The sequence below is a fragment of the Bos grunniens genome, chromosome 16 (assembly GCF_055505025.1).
Source record: "Bos grunniens cultivar Pamir isolate PY7600 chromosome 16, Bosgru_T2T1.0, whole genome shotgun sequence".
NCBI lineage: Eukaryota > Metazoa > Chordata > Mammalia > Artiodactyla > Bovidae > Bos > Bos grunniens.
In genome coordinates this window covers 49,517,304-49,536,636 of record NC_141180.1, presented here as the reverse complement: position 1 = coordinate 49,536,636, position 19,333 = coordinate 49,517,304, and the positions used below count along the sequence as shown (strand labels likewise).

Sequence of the window (19,333 nt, the reverse complement as noted above, 5' to 3'; positions counted from 1 at the left end):
TGTATACACTAAACAACCCAGTTGAAAATATGGGAAACAAAAACTAATAGAACTAAAAGAAGATATAGGCAATAGACTTAACGGATATGACTATAGCTGGGGACGCAACACCCCCTGTCAACAACAGACAGAAGAAATGGACAGAAAATCAGCAAGGATGTAGAAGAATTTAACAACATCAACCAACCAACAGGATCCAACTGACATTTATAAAACTCTATCCAGTAGTAACAAAATACATGTTCTTATTTAAGTACCCACAAAACATATACTAAGAAGGACCATATTCTGGGCTATAAAACAAGTCTCAATAAATGTAAAAGGATTCAAGTCATACAAGGTAAATTCTCTGACTCCAATGGAGTTATATTAGAAAACACTAATACACACACACCACAATATTTGGAAGCAAAACCAAATCAGCATTTCCTAGCTCTGTGTCTGTGACTGTCCACAGCATTGATCTAATCCAATCTCCTCGTATTCAAATGAGGAAACCTAAGCTCAGGGAGGAGACATGATGTCTTCAGGGTCTCTCAGGTACTCAACAAATAAATATTCCTTGGATCGATTGATTAGTTAAACACAGCAACACAAAGTCAACTCTTTCTGGAACAGCTACTCCCACTGGAAGACACACACCTCAGCTCAGCACACCTGTCACCCCTTCTGGGCTCCCTCCTCTGGACACTCGGCACCTCTCATCTCCCTTTGTCACACACTGTCCTTCTATAACCCTGTCTCCTGGTTGTGCCAAAGCTCCTCCCAGAGTTAAGGCCAAGTCTTACGCATTACAGCTGCTTAGACAGTATTTCACCTGCGATGCAGGAGACCTGGGTTTAATCCCTGGGTTGGGAAGTTCCCCTAGAGGAGAGGGCCTGGCATCCCGCTCCAGTATTCTTGTCTGCAAAATCCCATGGACAAAGGGGCCTGGCGGGCTACAGTCCATGGGGTCGCAAAGAGTCAGACACGACTGGGCCACTAAGCACAGCACAGACAATATTTAGTGTGTAGGCCTTTTAAGGCAATTTTGCCTGCTAGGAGGACAGGTCCTTCCAGTGGGTCCTGTACAAAGTGTAGAGCACAATGAAGTTGCAAGGATGCTGTGAGCTCAGGCAGGTCATCAAAAGCCTTGGGATTCCCTGCTGCCCCTTGTGAAGGGCCCATCATGGCTCTGGAGCTTCCTGATGTGTTGTAGGTCTGTCTTCTTACACGTCTACCCCACTGCTCTGCTTTCGTCCTGGATGGGCAGAGGAAAACATGCCTGCATTTCCCTCTCTTGTGATCTGACTGCAGAGGATTTTATCATGCATACATTTCTTTTCCCTCTGATTTATATCCATATTTAAATCCTGCTTGGGGAAGTCATTTATTGGATTCCCTCAGGCTTTTGGGAGAGAGTATATGAGATCCTTGATAAGCTTAATATATTTTTATTAAAAATTAATAAGAAAGCTATATTGTTTGCAACTTTAAATTATAATTTGATTCAATTCATTTTATTTAATATATGACCACAATTCTAAAATTACTTTAAAATAAAACGCTGGGATGAGATTGAAACCCGTTCTGGGGACCCTATCTTTTAAGGACCGCATCTTTACTCCCGAGTGAACGTGCTTGTCATGTGGCAGACAATCTGTGCTTGCATTCCTCCTGTGACATTTAGAGTCAGTTCACAGGGGCAGCAGCCCCCCTTGAAGGCTTCAAATAGGTCCTCAGTGGGAGATTACGCCAGGCTCTTTTTAAATGCTACCATTAAAAAAATAAAATTTAATGGAAAGAGATAAGCTTTTCCCAGCACAGGCTGGCTCTGGTTCTATACTTCCTTAATCTGTTTTACATACTGCTGCAGGAAATTAAATCAAAGCCATTCTCTCTGACTTGGGTATGTGTGGCAGTTGGGCAGGGCTGAGAGAAGGGAGACACAGAGCTCCCAGAAACAATTGTTCTGCTTTGTCAGAGATTGACTGTAACTTTGTTTGGGGGAGGGGAGCCCTCCTCTTCTTGCCGGGCTGAGGGGTTGTGGCCACCGCAGAGAGCCAGCCTGTGCTGACAGCTCCCTAGGGCTCCCTTCTTACATCACTGAGAATTGTGCCCCAGCTTAGCTGGAGGCCCAGGTGGCATCCACGACAAGGACCAGATGTCCTACCTGACCAGGTCTGAATTTTAGCTTCCTGTACACCCAAATTGACATATTTCTCAACACACACAGAACATAGTCATCACCACATTTTGCACATTACTAAATCCTATTTCTTTTTTTCTTTCCCTCCTATCCCACCCATGGCTCTGAGAAAATTACAGTATTTACTTGTTCATCATATTTATATTTGGTTTTACCTTCTAGACAAACGATATGGACTTTTTCCCCAGGCTCTTCATATTGGCCCTCTGCTCCCAGCTATGCCCATTTCTGCTCTGCTTCTAGTCACCCCTGTGGCTAGAAGATTTGATAAGATCCTCAAATCTTAGTATCTCGAATCTTACATATACACACCCAGGGATTGTCCCCACCCCACTTTTGCTTCCAGTGCTTCATTCATCACCAAATAAGAATGAAGGTCAAAACCAGCAGCATCCTGACCTGGAAGACCTTCGTGGCCCCTCCAGGCCCTCTCCTTGGTCACTGCAGACTCTCAGCAGGGGAAGGCCACATAGCACAGGCATGGAATGAACACTGGGTTCACCCTGGGGCCACTCTCAGGCCAGACATGAGGACGTTGGACCACATGGTCTTTACGGCGCTTCTGCAAGGGAACAGGCTGGGAGGCGTGGAAGCGAGGCTCTCCTTCCTGGCTGTGGCTCTGTGGATCCTGAAGGGCTGCGGGGCCAGAAGCCTCCTGCTGGCACCTGCCCTGTTGTGGCATGAGCAGGAACGAATGGGAAGACTCCAGATCAACCACCATGAGCTCTGCCTCTTGAGGAGTAGGCCTTATTCTTAGAGCTGGAAGGGAGGAGACAGCGAAGCATATGACTGGAAGAATGGCAGTGAGGAAGGAAGCTACAGCTGTAACAGGTCTAAAAACATGCAGATGGGCCTGACCCTTTCCCAGTGGTACGAAGGTGACTGTCCTAGCCTCTGAGTTAAGTCCCTGAGAAATATTTTCTGGGGAGGAACCTGGAGAAATACCACGAGGAGGACTAAGAGAAGCTGGTCTGGGAGTTCTGAGAAACAAAGCCAGGCCCTCACCCTGCGAAGGAGAACTGTGAGGAGTGGGGAGGCGAGAGCCCCCACAGGCCAGGCTGGCCTTTCTCTGGCCCAGCTGTCCATGGGGTGGGCTAGAACAGTATGTCTCTTCCTGCAAAGAGCTTTTTAGGCAGTGCTCCTGAGGATTCACTCCTTTTGTCAGATCACAAGTACATCTGGCCCTCTGTTGAGCAGAAGGGAGAACATGTAAGCAGCTTTTGAGTGAGAGAATTTCCCGTGAAGGGCTTTAAGCATCTCTCCAGTCTCTCTGTCCAATCACACTCTCCCATATGCTTCTGCCTCAGACCCTGAGATGTCCAGAACAATGGAGCACCAAGGGGGGTATGGGGAGGAGACAGGAGACATTTGTTCTCTGAATGGCATCAAATATTTGATTTTGATTTTCTGCCCAAAGACATCTCACTGAGTTTGGCTGCCTCCAAGGTGCGGGCTATTCCCAATGCCTCCCCTCCATCTCAGACACCCCTCACTCCAACCACCCTCGGGATTTGCTTGCAGATACTACACAGGGCAGACCCACTCAAGTTAATAAGAACCAAATCCCACCACCCTGACTCTATCACAGCCACCTTCTGGTTTTCCAGCTAGGGTATCACAGGTGATGGGTCTGCAGGATTACAGCTGATTCCATAAGCGGAGCTCTTTTCCAGGCTGGCACACCAGTGCCAGAGATGGCGGGCCTTTCTTTCCCTTTCTCTTTTCTCTCAGCAGCTAAATCTAGACCCCATCTGTCTGCCTATTTTCCTTCATTCCAGCCTAAAGGGAACATTTTTAGAGAGGCCCAAAAGCCAGGAACATGGGTGGAAAGTGCTCCTCGCCCTAACACTTTGCTTCTTCCACTCTCAGGTCTCCCCCTCAAGAGACTGTATGCCCCAGCTTTAAAGTCTTTATGGCTTTAAAGATGCGCACACCTGGGAATCCCACCTCTAGGAACACATCTTAAGCAGAGTCAGCAAAGGCCAAAAAGCCCTATGCTAAAAGATCTACATCACAACAAAAACATGGTAGTGATCTGAATTTCTAAGAGTAGCTCAGTGAATAATGATCTATAAACCTGATGAAATGAACTGTACACAGCCATTAAAATGGTAATTATGGTTGGCTACAAGTAACCATTGAATAATCAATAGTTGTTATTACTTGTTGAAAGCTTATTCTATCAGTTGTTCTCAACCCTGAGGACATGTGAGAATCTCCCCAGGCTAGGCTCACCTCAAGAGAACAGGAGTCAGTTGACCATGTGTGGGGCCTGGGCACTGGTACACCTTTGGAAGCCCACTGGCTGATACTGCTGTGCACCCAAGGCTGAGCCATGGTACTGCCTGCCAGGTAATTTTCTGGGTGCTTAAAACACCCAAAGTGTGTTTACCTGTCTCTTGAGGCCCATTTACATGGAAGACAATGGATCTGATGACCCTTCTGTTTGTTTTTGTTTAGTCCCTTAGTCGTGTCCAACCCTTTGCGGCCCCATGCCCTGTAGCCCACCAGGCTCCTCTGTCCGTGGGATTTTCCAGCCAAGAATACTGGAGTGGGTTTCCATTTCCTTCTCCAGGGATCTTCCCAACCTAGGGCTCAAACCCACATTTCCTGTACTGGTAGGCAAATTCTTTACCACTGAGCCACCAGGGAAGCCCATAAATATAGTCACTGCACAGCCTGGCCCATACGGGGACAAACACCAGGGGACAACCCCTGGTGTAATTTATTAGCATCATGCTCTAACCAACTGAGCTGACCAGCCCTTCTGTTTGAGAGCCCCCAGTTTGGGAAGCTCAGGATGATATGGTTTATCTATAATTTACTGCAAAAATATTTTGTGGATATTTTGACTATTTATTGCTCTATAACTAACCATCCCAAAACTTAGCAGAGTGAAACAACCGCCCTTTTATTATGCTCACAGATGATTTGGATCAGGAATTCAAACAGATCACAGGAGGAATGGCCTGCCTCTTTTCCATAATGTCTTGGGTGTCGGCTGGGAAGACTGGAATCTGGCCGATGCCAGAAGACTTACACCATAACAAAAAATTGGTAGTGATCTAAAGCCCACTCCAGTGTTCTTGCCTGGAGAATCCCAGGGACGGGGGAGCCTGGTGGGCTGTCATCTCTGGGGTCACACAGAGTCGGACACAACTGAAGCGACTTAGCAGCAGTAGCAGCAAAGTTCTAAGAGTAGCTTAGAAATCTGGCTGAAATCATCTGGAGGCTTCTTTATGCACATTTTTCTGGTGTTTAGGCTAAGGTGATTTTAAAGATAGGTTCACTCAGAGCAGCTAAGCCTGTGTGCCACAACTATTCAGCCTGTGCTCCAGAGCCCAGGAGCTGCAACTACTGAAGCCTAGACGACCTAGCTCCTGTGCTCCACAGGACAGGCCCCCACAGTGAGAAGCCCACACACCACAAGCAGAGAGTAACCCCGACCTGCACAACTAGAGAAAAGCATGCAGCAGTGAAGACCCAGCACAGCCAAAAGTAAATAAATAAAATTTAAAGACAGGCTCAGCTAGGACTATCAACCGAAGCATCTACCCTTGGCTTCCCCATGTGGCTTGGGCTTCCTCACAGCATAGAAGCTCCTGTTTCCAGGAGCAGGTGTACTAATAAACCAGGCAAAGATTTGCATGGTCTTTTTGACCTAGCTTTGGAAGTTAACAGCATTAATTCCATCATATTCTATTATTGTAGTGGTCACAAATCCATCCAGATTTCAGAAATATTTTGGAGGTAGAATTGACAAGATTTAGTGAAGACTGAAGGCAATGAATGTCAAAATGCAAATGCTATAATGCCATATAACATGAAAAGAATACAAAAAGCATATGTATATGTTATATGTATCATACAGATGAGAAATACAGCATGAAAACTTATTTTAAGGTGATAACAGCATGGTACTTAATCATTAATATTAATCATTTGAGTAACTCTTTTTAAACCTCTGTTAACTACCTACACCAAATCTAAGCTCTAATAATCCCTGAAGATCATTGTTGGACACCAGTTCCAGCAAGACTCAAGCAGTAAGTCCAAGCACCACATTAAATCACCCTGTCACTTCATTTCTAGTGTGGAGAACCACTGTGCTGATCATACTGTAGGCTGCGGGTTTCTCCGGGCTCCTGGCCCAAGAAAAGATGAGGAACAGGTGGGGACCTGCCTAACTTGGGGATCTAATCCATCTTCTTTTTCCTTCAGGCTTTTGATATTATGAGAGTAACACATGGCAGAGAGCACAGCCTGATTGAAGATTTGATTCTACTCTTAGAAGAATGCGACGCCAACATCAGAGCACCCTAAGAGAACCCTGCAGAGGGAGAGCCAGCTTGTACCTTTACTGAATGCCTTGAGGTCACACACACTATATTTTATTTGTTGTGTGGGCCTCCCCTATTGGAAATGCTGTTCCATATTTACTTAGGTAAATAAATCAGACATATGGTTTGCACACCACAAGAATCCTTAGTTGTAGAGAAGCATGATTATAATATAAAAAAATTTGGTTGACAATACCATCTGGTAATTGTTTGCTTTGTTTTCATTGGTAATGTTAAAGATCTCAACATTAAAGACAGAAAATCCTATTAAAAGCATAACAGAATAAGTTGTAACTTTCTTGTTGGATATATGTTGAGAGTTGGATAGAAATCAGTGTTTTCACACTTGCTTCCAAGCAAAAGTTAATGTCTGTTTTGGCATAAAGCAAGATTTTCAGATACTGTCCTCACTGCTTGTGGTAAATGATATGTGTGTCCATTATTCACTTCCAAATATGTCTCCAACACAAGAAGTTTTATTCTAAATCTTAGAAAGAAGTCATATTAGGTTTATTAGGTTTTATTAGAAAAGGACAGGAGGTCTTAATGGAAAAGAAAAAAAATGCATATGTCTCTTGGCTCTTTGTGTAATTCATTCTAAGCATTTCATAACTCTTGGTGTGTGTCATGCTTTGGGGGAAGGAATTTTTTTCTGTAATTCTCTATGTCTAAGGTTTGACCATGTGATCTACACAGCATGAGGCACCATTACCCTGCAGGAAGCAGGGTTCTAGCACCCCAGCTCAAATCAGGCTTGCTCCCTTCCCTTTTTTCCTCACTAGTTATTCCCCAGTTCCATGGTCTGCTTTTCCTCTTTCTGCTTTAGACAAATACAGAAACCTTTTCTTTTCCTCTAGTAGGTGCAAGGTAACTTCTCTTATGGCTCAGTGATCCTGTGAGCAGTTTAGTCCCCCGTCCTTAGAGGAGACTCTGGTAGTAACTGAAGCCCTTGGATTCCTGCAGCTGACAGGATTCTGAGAGAGCTTGCTGCCACCCACACCTGATTTTACAAGCAAGGAAATGCGATACAGGGAGTGATGGCAGAATCCAGAGCAGCAACTCTTGTTCCTTCAGGAGCCTCCCCCACCCCCATGGAGGGAGTGGTGAGTCCTCTGGCCACATGGTTGCATGAGGCAGCAGCAGCCATGTCAGAATGACACATGATCGAGCCAGGAGGAACCAACCTCATTTTGCAGCAAAGAAAGCTGACACCTGGAAGCTGGAGTCCACGTGCCTCACACATGGTGGTCACTGTGATCATCAAAACATGCCTGATCTCCTGCATGCTGATGAGTCCTGCAGCCATTTCATCCGTGTGCTTGGCTGGAGCTGCTGTCAAGTATTAGGCATCTCTAATGCACACAGTATCTCTAATAGCCACAGTAGCACCACAAGGTCGGTGTTTTGAAGCACATTTTATAAATAAGGAAATGGAGGGCCAGAGTTAGGTGCTCAGGGATCTCTCCTGATTTATTAAGTGACCTTGAGAAAGTGGCTAAGTCTCAGTCTTTTTGAGAGACCAGTTCTAACCAATTCAATAAATATATATTAAATGGTTGGAGAACTGCCACGTGGGGCGATGGTAAAGAATGTGCCTGCCAATGCAGGAGATATAAGATGTGGGTTCAATCCCTGGGTCATGAAGATCCCCTGGAGAAGGGAATGGCTACCCTCTTGCCTGGAAAACCCCAAGGACATAGGAGCCCGAGGGCTACAGTCCATGGGGTCGAAAACAGTTGGACACAGCTGAGCACACATGCATATTAAATGATTATTGTGTTCTTAGGAGAAAGAGATGCAAAGTCTGAATGAGATGTATCCCTCAGTCTCAAAATGCACAGTTACAGTATTTATATCAGTTTTTACTGTATAATAAACTACTCCAAAATAAATTAATTTTGTTCACTATTTTGTATGTCAGCAATCTGGACTGAATAGTTGCTTCTGGTTTGGCCCAATCTCCATACACCCCTGGATCCTGCAAAGTCACAATGCAGGAGCATAGATGTGTGGAGAGGAAGAAGTTGCAGCCACATATGCAATCCACCATGGCAGCCCCTACACTATTTCAGCATAAACTCACATTTAGTGAGTTTAATGAAATCCATAAACCTTGGCGTGGCTGATCTCAGCTGGGCACACTCACTGTCTGCAGTTGCTGGCAGGTCAGATGGGGAAACCAACAAAGGTCCATCTACTCAAAGCGATGGTTTTTCCAGTAGCCATGTACGGACGTGAGAGTTGGACCATAAAGAAGGCTGAGCCCTGAAGAATTGGTGCTTTTGAATTGTGGTGCTGGAGAATAATACTCTTGAGAGTCCCTTGGAGAGCAAGGAGATCAAACCAGTCAATCCTAAAGGAAACCAACCCTGAATATTAATTGAAAGGACTGACGCTGAAGCTCCAATACTTTGGCCACCTAATGCAGAGTCAACTCACTGGAAAAGATCCTGATGCTGGGAAAGATTGCGGGAAGGAGGAGAAGGGGGCAAGAGAAGATGAGATGATTGGATGGTATCACGAACTCAATGGACATGAGTTTGAGCAAACTCCAGAACATAGTGAAGGACAGGGAAGCCTGACATGCTGCAGTCCATGTGGTCGCAAAGAGTTGGACATGACTGAGCAACTGAACAACAGAGGCCAAAGCCAATCACAATGCCAGTCCAGAATACAGGGTAGCTAGACTCCTCTCAGTCAGAAGAAATACAAAGTGCACTGCAAGGGTATAGATCTGGGGAGAGGGAGATGCTGTGGCTATTTATGTAGTCCACCATGGTAGCCCTTAAGCTATTTCAGGGGTACAGAACATTTGGTGAATCTGATGAAACCCACAGACCTTCCTTCTAGGGAAACACACATACGGGCAATTTGCTTATAGGATCAGGCATCCTTGATCTCCCTATGGCCCATCAATGGATTGCCTGGGGTCCTTCATCTATGAAAAACAGACTCGCTGCCTGTCAGAAACATGGTGAATTTTAAATTCATTAGGAAAAGAAAAAGGTCATAATAGAAGGTAAAGGTAGCCAACTTACATGCTGAATGAGCAGAATTCACTGATAGAGCCCTGTGTTTGCCAGTTCTCTGAATGAAAGTGATCAGTCAGTGATGATCCTGGATTAAGAGATTTGCCTTCATGCCTCCTAGAGAAAGCATGATAGGCTTTGAAATCCCTCTTAGCTCACCTCCAGTTTTCTGAGAAAAGGGTTCTTAAGAGGAAGGGGCCCAGCTTGCACCAACTTTTAACAGAAAGCAAACATTTAAACAATGGTAAACATTTACCAAACAACTCTACAGGAAAACAATTTGGGAGAAGCTGAAAGGAAATGGAGAATATAATTTAAAACCCACGTCACTGGTGGCTGACAATTTATTGCTGCCCCAGCCTCCATGTCTGCTATTTCATTAATCCATAGTCATTGTAGCGGCAGGCTTTTTTCACATCAGTAACTTGACTCCATTAGTTGCTCCTCTGGGATGAGAACACATTTAAACTGAAAATGAACACACCGGGCATAATTTATAGCCATGCCATGTGGATGCCAAGACTGCAGGGGAGGAAGGCTGCCTGGAAACCTGCTCACTGTGAGAGCTCAGCACAGGCTTCCTTTAGCTAAGCAAGAGTGTGGGGCGGCTAGAAAGGGCAGTCACCCTGTGATGAAGCCAGACAGCCACAAACCACAGAGGCCCCTCAGTCAAGCCTCGCTGCAGGGATGAAAGAGAAATTTCCATATATGGGCGCCCTCCCGAGTTGTGCCTTGAAAACGTTTTTCTGGCCCAACCAGGAGGTGATGTTATATTCGCTCAGAGCAGCCCACTGGGCTTCCACAGGGACATGGTTGTTCTGAGCATTGTCTGTGGAGCAGCATAAAGTACCGTGAAAAGCAAACACTGACAGCAGCTTTAGGAAAACACCAGAGCCCTGCTTTCGCCTGAGCTCTGAAAGAGATCAAGCTGGTTGAGGAAGCCCAGCAGCACCATCCCTAAAGTGGCACACCCATTTGATGTTTTTGAGATCGGTAAACATCCAAATGCTATTGGCTCAGTCAATATATTCAAAACCAATTCGAAATACATCAAAACTCTGAACATGTACACATTGCTATATTTAAAACGGATAACCAACAAGGACCTACTGTACAGTACACGGAACTCTGCTCAGTGTTATGTGGCAGCCTGGATGGGAGGGGAGTCTGGGGGACAATGGATACATGTACACGTATGGCTGACTCCCTTCACTGTTCACCTGAAGCTATCACAATGTTGTCAATTGGCTATACTCCAATACAAAATGAAAAAATAAAGCAGGTTATCTTCCATTAAAAAATACATCAAAAAACAATTCTCTGCTCCTCATATTTAGCTTAGCTCCATCATCATCTTTCTACCCTTCAGCATAGAAACTCAAGAGTCACTGACTCGTCCCTTGTCCTTCATGAGAGGACTAAGTTCTGTCTATTCATCCTCTGAAATGCTTTTTTAAATGTCAGCCCTTCTTCTCCTTATCCATTCCCAGGCTCTTTGCAGGCCGCGGCACTTCTGCAAAGACTCCCTCACTGATCTCCTTGCTTGTGCCATCCCTCTATTTCCTGTTGCCCATCTAGCTGCCAGTCATCTTCCCAAAACACCTATTTTGTCTTTTCCTCATATATCTCCTCTGCTCAGAAACTTACAGTGGCTCCCCATTGCCACTACACTCAAAATGTAGTCTTCAGATTGGCACTGGAACCATCAACTCTTATGCTTACTGATCCCCATGTGAACCTGCAACCTAGCTGGATCAACCCCACCCCAACTCCAAGTTCCTGAAATATGCCCTCTTCTTTACCAATTCCTTACTTTCTTCATACTGACTAAACTACCTTTCTTCTCCATCTATTTAAATTGAATCCATTCTCAAAGGTCTAGCCCAAGCCTCTTTTTTTCTGTTTTAAAAATCATTCAAACATGTTACATTCTATAACAAGAATTACTATTTTTGATGTTCAGGTTGTATCAGTTGGCTATTGGAATCGTTTTCAAGCTGGATCCTGGTTCCTATCAGTTGCTATGTTTTGGGGAACACTTTTTTACTTGGTACAGCAAGATATTCTAGGCTTATCTTACACTCTTGCACTGTAGACCTGGAACTAACCATTCTCTGAAGATCTCTGGTTTCTTTTACTAATGAAAGGTTTATTAGAAGCCCTGATCCAGGTACTGTGTTTGCTTACTGCACAGCTTTCTAGGCCTTTTTATTTTTTTTATTTTTATTTTTTGATTTTTTAAAAAAAATTATTTAACTTTACAATATTGTATTGGTTTTTGCCGTATATCAAAATGAACCTGCCACAGGTATACATGTGTTCCCCATCCTGAACCCTCCTCCCTCCTCCCTTCCCATACCATCCCTCTGGGTCATCCCAGTGCACCAGCCCCAAGCATCCAGTATTGTGCATCGAACCTGGACTGGCGACTCGTTTCATATATGATATTATACATATTTCAATGTCTAGGCCTTTTTAAAATCATGAGCTCACACTGATACCACTGATTAAACTTCAGCATCCGCAGGGCTCCCTTAGTGGCTCAGTGCTAAAAAGAATTCACCTGCCAATGCAGGAGACATGGGTTCCATTCCTGATCTGGGAAGACTGCACATGCTGCAGACCAACTAAGCCCAAGCACCACAACAATTGAGCCTGTGCTCTAGAGCCAGGCTCTCCAACAAGAGAGCCCCTGCAGTGAGAAGCCCGTGCACCACAACTAGAGAGGAGAGCCTGCTTGCTGAAACCAGAGAAAAGCCTGCACAGCAACAAAGACCCAGCACAGCCAAAAAAAAAAAATATATATATATATATATTTTTTTTTTTAAAGAAATCCAGCATATGGGGTATTCTTGTCTTCCTCCTCCTTCCATATTTGAACTTCTCTCATACACACGCAATAGTTCCAAAATTATGACTATGACCACCGCTAACAGCAAAACTACTAAGTGAAATTTAAATTTTCTAGTGGTTTTTGTTCTTAAGCAAGAGAGACCGTATTTTCAGAATACTATGTTTAAAATTTTGAATTAAATTTTCCTATGTGATTATGTAATCAATTTGATATCCAATTAGGTTTCTTTTTTTTATTTGATTTTACAGTTTGTCCCATTATTGATGTATGCTGGTATATAAATATCAAAGTAATATATTAATATATATTATATTTTGCTACTATAAATAATGCCATAATGAAAAACTGTGTGCCTATTTTTTATTGTCCTATGGCTAGAGATGTACACTCAGGGTAATTTCCTAAAAGTGGAATTTATGAATCAAGTGGTAAATGTATTTATAATAGGTACTGTCAAATTTACCTTGAGAGGGATAACATAATTATGTCTGTGTCCCCTCAGCCTTTCCAACAGAATGGATTCTTCTAAGCTGATAGGTGAGAAATGGTAGGTATCTCAATGTAGTTTAAATTTGCATTCTTCTTATTAGTGAAATTGGATGTCTTCAAATATTTAAAGACTTTTTGCCTATCTTTTGTGAACCATCTTTACATGCCTTTTGTCAATTTTTCTATCAGATTTTTTGTTTTTTTCCCCTCATGATCTTTATATAATAGGGAGATTTTCCCTTTATAATAAATAATCTCTCAGCTTGTCATTTGCTTTTTGACTTTGCTTTACTTTTTTGCCCTGAGTTCCTTTGGACAGAAGTTTCAAAAACATTCCATAAGAACTCTACTCCATGATAAGCCAGCTTCCAGTTTTAAAACTAGTAAGCACAACCAACTTTCCTCATATGGTTCTTGACTTAACAATTCATAAGTTTGTTACATAGGAAGTTAGGTATGAGGAAGGAGGAGTGGCCTAGCTAAAAAGGATGCAAGTTGATCTCTAAACCCCATCCCAGACACACCAAGGAGAGCTCACAGATATGCTACAAAAATAACCACCGAGACTTTTCTACCTCCTGCTCCAGTACTCTTGCTGGAAAACCCCATGGATGGAGGAGCCTGGTGGGCTGCAGTTCATGGGGTCGCTAAGAGTCGGACACGACTGAGTAACTTCACTTTCACTTTTCACTTTCATGCGTTGGAGAAGGAGATGGCAACCCATCTTGTTCTTGCCTGGAGAATCCCCGGGACAGGGGAGCTGCCGTCTATGGGGTTGCACAGAGTGGGACACGACTGAAGCGACTTACCAGCAGCAGCAGCAGCAGCAGCAGCACATGTGCCCTAAGCACACGGTAGATACAAAATAACCACAGGGACTGAAAGTAACCTTAGGCAGCTAGAAGCCCATTAATGGTTCATAAATATTCTACACATATATATATCTGATTATAACAGACAGGATTATGGGAAGACATCACAACAGAGCCCGCTGTCATATAACCTACAGCTGTCAGTTGGCCTTGAGCGTATGCCCATTTGCACTCCCTTTCTTGACTGGTGGTGGGTGCAAGCCCTATTCTGCAAGTATAAAAAGGAAGTATAAAAAGGAGGAAGCCAAGAGGGACAGGGAGGATGACTCCTTCGTGGTTGGTTTGCTCCCATATCTTGGGAATGTCTGTGTAATAAAAGATGTGTCTGGTTGAGCTGAACTGAGCTGTAACTTGTCTGTTGTTTTAGTCCATCAACAAATTTTAGTTTCAATGAGATAATAACTGAGGAAGAGAAATAAACTGACCTGACATTCAGTGCCACGACTTGATGCCTTGGGAGTATTAACTTAAAGGTTGGGACCTGAACCCCAGCCAGTGGCTTGCTTTTCCAAGAGGTTCAACCCAAGTGCCTGAGGCTGGCCTCCCTGCCTTCAAAACCTTATGGCCTTGCACTCCTGATAGAAGATGCCTTAAAATGCTCTCTTGGGGGCAAGCTATTTTTATCACCCACTGAGGGAACAACTGAAGAGGAGAGGACATTTGTACATGTCTGATCAAAGGAGCCTCAGATATCAAGTACCGCTGATGGAAAATCCAGGACTGACTATATCTCCTTGTGAGGTTCTTAACCTAGCTACCCGTCTGCCCACTCAAGGGCTCTCTCCCCTTCCACTGATGTCTAGAAACTATCAGACCATTGGTTAAAGCTGCGAGAGGGATTGTCAGAATATCCTATGAACAATCCTGAGAAAATTTGTTACAGTGATGGAAGCCGCTTTTTGCTAGAAAAAGGAAAGCAAGATATGCAGTAAAGTAGTCTTCAATTTGGAGACCACAGAGGCTAAAACTTTACCACCAGGAGCTTCAGCCCAACTGGCTGAGCTCATAGCTCTGACTGGAGCTTTAAAGCCAGGGAAAACAAAAGCAGTAGCTATTTATACTGACTCCATGTATGCCTTTCTGGTGCTATATGCACATGCTGCCACTTGGAAAGAGAGAGCCCCACATGACCACCCAAGGTCCCCAATCAAATATGCTGACCAGATCCTTAAGCTCCTGGAATCAGTCCATCTGCCGACTGAAGTTTCCATCTCCCACTGCAGGGGACACCAAAAACAAAGTACAGAGGTGGCATGAGGAAACCAAACTGCCAATCAGGAGCCTAAGAGAGCACAAAACTGTGACATAGCAGTGGTTGCTACCCTAGATCCACAGTCTACCTTGCCAGAAACTGCTTCATATACTGACGGTGAGACACTCAAAGCTAAGAGTGAGGGCTTTCAACAAGATCATGTGGGGTGGTTCCAAAAGGAGGGACTCTTCTTGCTGCCCGAGAACCTCGAATGAAAGTTGGTCAGCTCCCTCTTTGCCACCACTTATTTAGTAGGCAAAGCCCTCCAGAGATTACTAGAAAGGCCTTCAGTGGAACAGGCCTCCAAATGACCATAACAAGACAAGGTCACCACAGCAACATCCTGGTTTCTGTCAATCAAGGATACGCTCCTACAGTGGTTCTGGCCTATAATTCTGTTCACTCCCTGTTTCCTCAACTTTCTCTCTTGGTTTATTTCTACTCATGTCAACAAGATACAGGCTGGTTCTGATGCAACATGGATACCAACCCCTGACCTCTGTGACAACTTCCTCATACCGCTCCCCTCTGGATGGACATCAGCAGCCTTTCCCAGCCCCTCTTGTTGACAGCTAGCAAGTGATAGACACTCAAGGCCCAACTCAGCAGGAAGTATCCAGAATGAAAGACATCCATTTCCCAAAGAATTGGGGTCCATACACTTGAGGAAGGGAATATTAGATAGGAAATTAGGCATGAGCAAAGAGGGGTGGCCTTGCCAAAAAGGATTCAACCTGATCTCTAAACCCCATCCCAGACACACTAAGGAGAACTCACCGATATGCTACAAAAATAACCACAGAGACTTTTCTACCTCCTGCACATGTGCCCTAGGCACACAATGGATACAAACTAACCACTGGGCTTTATCAAGTAACCTTAGGCAGCTAGAAGCCCATTAATGGTTCATAAATATTCTACACATATGTACATCTACTTATAACAGACAGGATTACGGGAAGACATGCACAACAGAGGCTACTGTTACATAACCTGCTGTCAGTCGGCCTTGAGCGTATGCCCATTTGTACTCCCTTTCTTGACTGGTGGTGGGTAACCTATTCTGCACAGGGCACAACCAAAAGGAAAAGCCAGGAAGTATAAAAAGGGGGAAGTCGAGAGGGACAGGAGGACGACTGCTGTGCTGCTGGTGTGCTCCCGTGTCTTGGGAGTGTCTGTGTAGTAAAAGATCCGTCTGCTTGTGCTGAATTGAGCTGTAACTTGTCTGTTGTTTTAAACCTTTTAGTCTGTCGTTCAAAATTTTTGTTGCAATGAGACAAGAACTGAGGAAGAGAAATAAACTGACCTGAGGAGTTAATATTTTAAAATTCATTCTTCTACAATCCACTCTATGATCTTGACTTCAGTCAGCACCTTGCCTTGTCAAGGTTCTTTACCTGGTGAAATGATCCAGATTTTCATACTTGACTGTCAGGGTCCTTAGTGGTTTTGCCTTTGGGTTGCCTCAGTCTTCACTGAACTAGATATACAATTCCTAAGATGCACTTCAGAGAATCCCACGAGTTCAGACATGGTTCTCCTTTACCCGAGTGTATAGATCCAACTTGAAAGAGATCACTCAGTTCGACCAGATCAGTAATCTGTTTCTTCTGTTGATTCAGAGGCAAAAAAAGACCCAAATAACTACATGAAAATCTCAGGTCCCATAATAATGGTGCCATTATTGTATTTCCTGGAGGAATCTTCCTCCCTTTTCTATGTGAGGAATTAAGATTTAAGCCATGGAACTTAAGCCAGCAGATTCAAAAGTCACAGGAATAGGAAGAAAAAATCTGCAAATGCATTATTAACAGTAATTGTGAGAGAAAATTGTTTACAACCCAAATCTGAAAGATAAATGCCAACCTAGTATATTAAAAGTAAATGTGAAATAAGGACTATAAGTCTCCCAAATTGTGTTTCCCATGAATACTTTTTTAGGAAGCTACCAGATGATTTTAGCACTCTAATTTTCTTGTCTCTCTTCCCTATTTTTCAGTCTTTTATATTTTTATTTTACTTTATGAAAGATTCTGTCCATTTTAAGTCTCAAATTTTTATAGAATTTTTTCACTTCTGCTAGCATTTTTAACTTCCAAGAGCTCTTGTTCTATATTCTAATGTTCTTTTTAAATAGCATCTTCTTCTTGTTTTATGGATTCAATATCTTATCTCTCTAAGGATACTAATGACAGTGAGAGGTTAATTTTTCTCTCTGCATAACTGATTTCGACCAAATTACCTTTTTCTTTTTGTTTTATTATCTATTCTTCTTATAATATATTTTCTCAATATCTGGTGACCACTGGCTATTCATCATAATTTAGAATAGGATTCCATAAAAGAGTTTGGAGATTTTATGGCTTCTGATTATGGAATGTTAAGTTTGGGGCACAACTCTTTCATGAGGAAAATGCTGGGGGGGAAACCACAAAAATAACTTTTAAAACACTGAAGAGATTAAGGAACACTGAGGTACTTTGAGGCTAATTTTTGGATGAAAGCCTGTAACAGACAGGCTAGTGAACTATTAGATATTGTAACCAAAGCTGCTTATCCACTAAAGGCATTTGTCAGTGCTGCATATTTGGATTTCAGAGGCTTTGTGGGGGAAAAGGGACAGAAATTAAGACTCATGAAATCTCTAACATGGTTAGACTTAACAGAGATTCTGTTTATATTGAACTGGGACCCCAGAAGGCTAAATACTTATTTTAAGAGGAGACTGGCTCAGGAATGTCTTCGTATTGAAAAGAGTAATAAATGGAAAATGAAAGGAAAGGGGACGCAAAAAGAAGACTCTGTGACAGTCATGCCTAGAGACCAGAACTTCTGTTTATTTACTATCCAACCAGGCAAAGTCTGGGTTAACCAATGAGCCTCAGGTTGTGAACTGACTCAGGGGTGATTCTCAGCTGATAACATCCCCAAATCTCTGGCAGAAACAAATGAAAAACTCTGGCAATGCCCACAAGTCATTTTTCATGACCAGTTAATGACCAGTCAATGGTAATCAGGAACTCCAGAACAGAAGTGCCATGAGTCTGTATCAGGAAAACAACAAAGAGCAGCGACACACTCACATTCCAAGCACGGAAATCTCATACGTATTTTAAAACAATTAAGTCCACAATTTAAAATAATAAATGATAGATTTTTAAACAGTAGAGAATAAGGAATAAAAAGTGAAATAATATATTTGAAAAGGAATCACACAGATTCTAGAGATAAAAAAATATAGTAAGTGAAATGAAAATTGCAATAGATAATCTTGTCAGCCAATTGGTCAGAATAGAAAAAAGCCATGTACTGGAAGATAGGTCAGAAGAAATGATCTATAATGCATCACAGAGAGAAAAATATGAAAAAAACAATACAGTAAATAAGTGAAGAATGAGGAGGAAATGGTAATAAGGTCAACCATGAATTTGATCTAAGATCCATAAGGATAGAAGAGTAAGAACGTGCAGGCTTCCAGTTCAAGATGGTGGAACAGAAGGATGTGTGCTCATCTCCTCCTGAGAGAGCACCAAAATTACAACTATCTGCTGAACAGCCATCTACAGGAGGATGCTGGAACCTACCAAAAAAAAAAAAGCTGCAGGGAGACAGTAGGAGGGGTGCAATCACGATAAAAATCAAATCCCATATCCACTGGGTGAGTGACCCACAAACTGGAGAGCGATAATACCAAAGAAGTTCTCCCACTGCTGTGAAGGTTCTGAACCTGACATCAGGCTTCCCAGTCTGGGGATCTGACAAAGGGACTGGGAATCCCCAGGGAATCTGACCTTGCAGGCCAGAGAGATTTGATTATAGGACTTTCACAGGACTGGGGAAAACAGAGACTCCAGACATGGAGGGCACAAACAAAATCTTGCATGAACCAAGACCCAGAGGAAAAGAGGAATGACCCCACAGGAGACTGAACCAAAACTATCTGCTACTGTTGCAGGGTCTCCTGTGGAGGCGCAGGTCAGCAAGGGCTCACCACAGGCATGGGGGCACTGGCAGCAGCAGTCCTGGGAGGTCCCCCTTGGCATAAACCCTCTTGGACATCATCATTAACCCTACTGTAGACCCAAGGGCTGGGGCACCCCAGGTCAAACAACTACCAGGCAGAGAGCACAACCCCACCCAGAAGCAGATAACTGGATAAAAGCTTTACTGAGCAAGGTCCTGCCCACCAGAGCAAGACCCAGTTTTTCCCTATCACCAGTCCCTCCTATCAGGAAGCTTACACAAGCCTCTTAACCTCCTCCATCAGAGGGCAAACAGAAGAAGCAAGGAGAACCACAATCCCACAGCA

General features: G+C 43.5%; 1 protein-coding gene and 1 long non-coding RNA gene across 9 annotated transcripts in view; one reads left to right on the top strand and one right to left on the bottom strand.

Moving 5' to 3' along the window:
* Nucleotides 1-8,420, top strand: part of SMYD3 (SET and MYND domain containing 3) — a 745,976-nt gene extending 737,556 nt beyond the window's left edge. For all 6 annotated transcript variants that reach the window (XM_086344965.1, XM_086344955.1, XM_086344954.1 and 3 more), the window contains one exon: nucleotides 6,410-8,420. In XM_086344965.1, the coding sequence (XP_086201091.1) occupies nucleotides 6,410-6,511 (102 nt within the window). In that variant the 3' untranslated portion in view covers nucleotides 6,512-8,420. The remainder of the gene's footprint in view (nucleotides 1-6,409) is intronic.
* Nucleotides 1-19,333, bottom strand: part of LOC147356790 (uncharacterized) — a 64,625-nt gene that overhangs the window by 23,374 nt on the left and 21,918 nt on the right. Inside the window, exons 3-4 of one of the 3 annotated variants that reach the window (XR_015143523.1) lie at nucleotides 2,588-2,947; nucleotides 1,616-1,752 (exon numbers count right to left, since the gene is read on the bottom strand). The exons of the other annotated variants lie outside the window; for them this stretch is intronic. This is a non-coding gene — a long non-coding RNA (uncharacterized LOC147356790). Of the gene's footprint in view, nucleotides 1-1,615; nucleotides 1,753-2,587; nucleotides 2,948-19,333 lie in introns of those variants that run through there. 3 annotated transcript variants of the gene reach the window in all.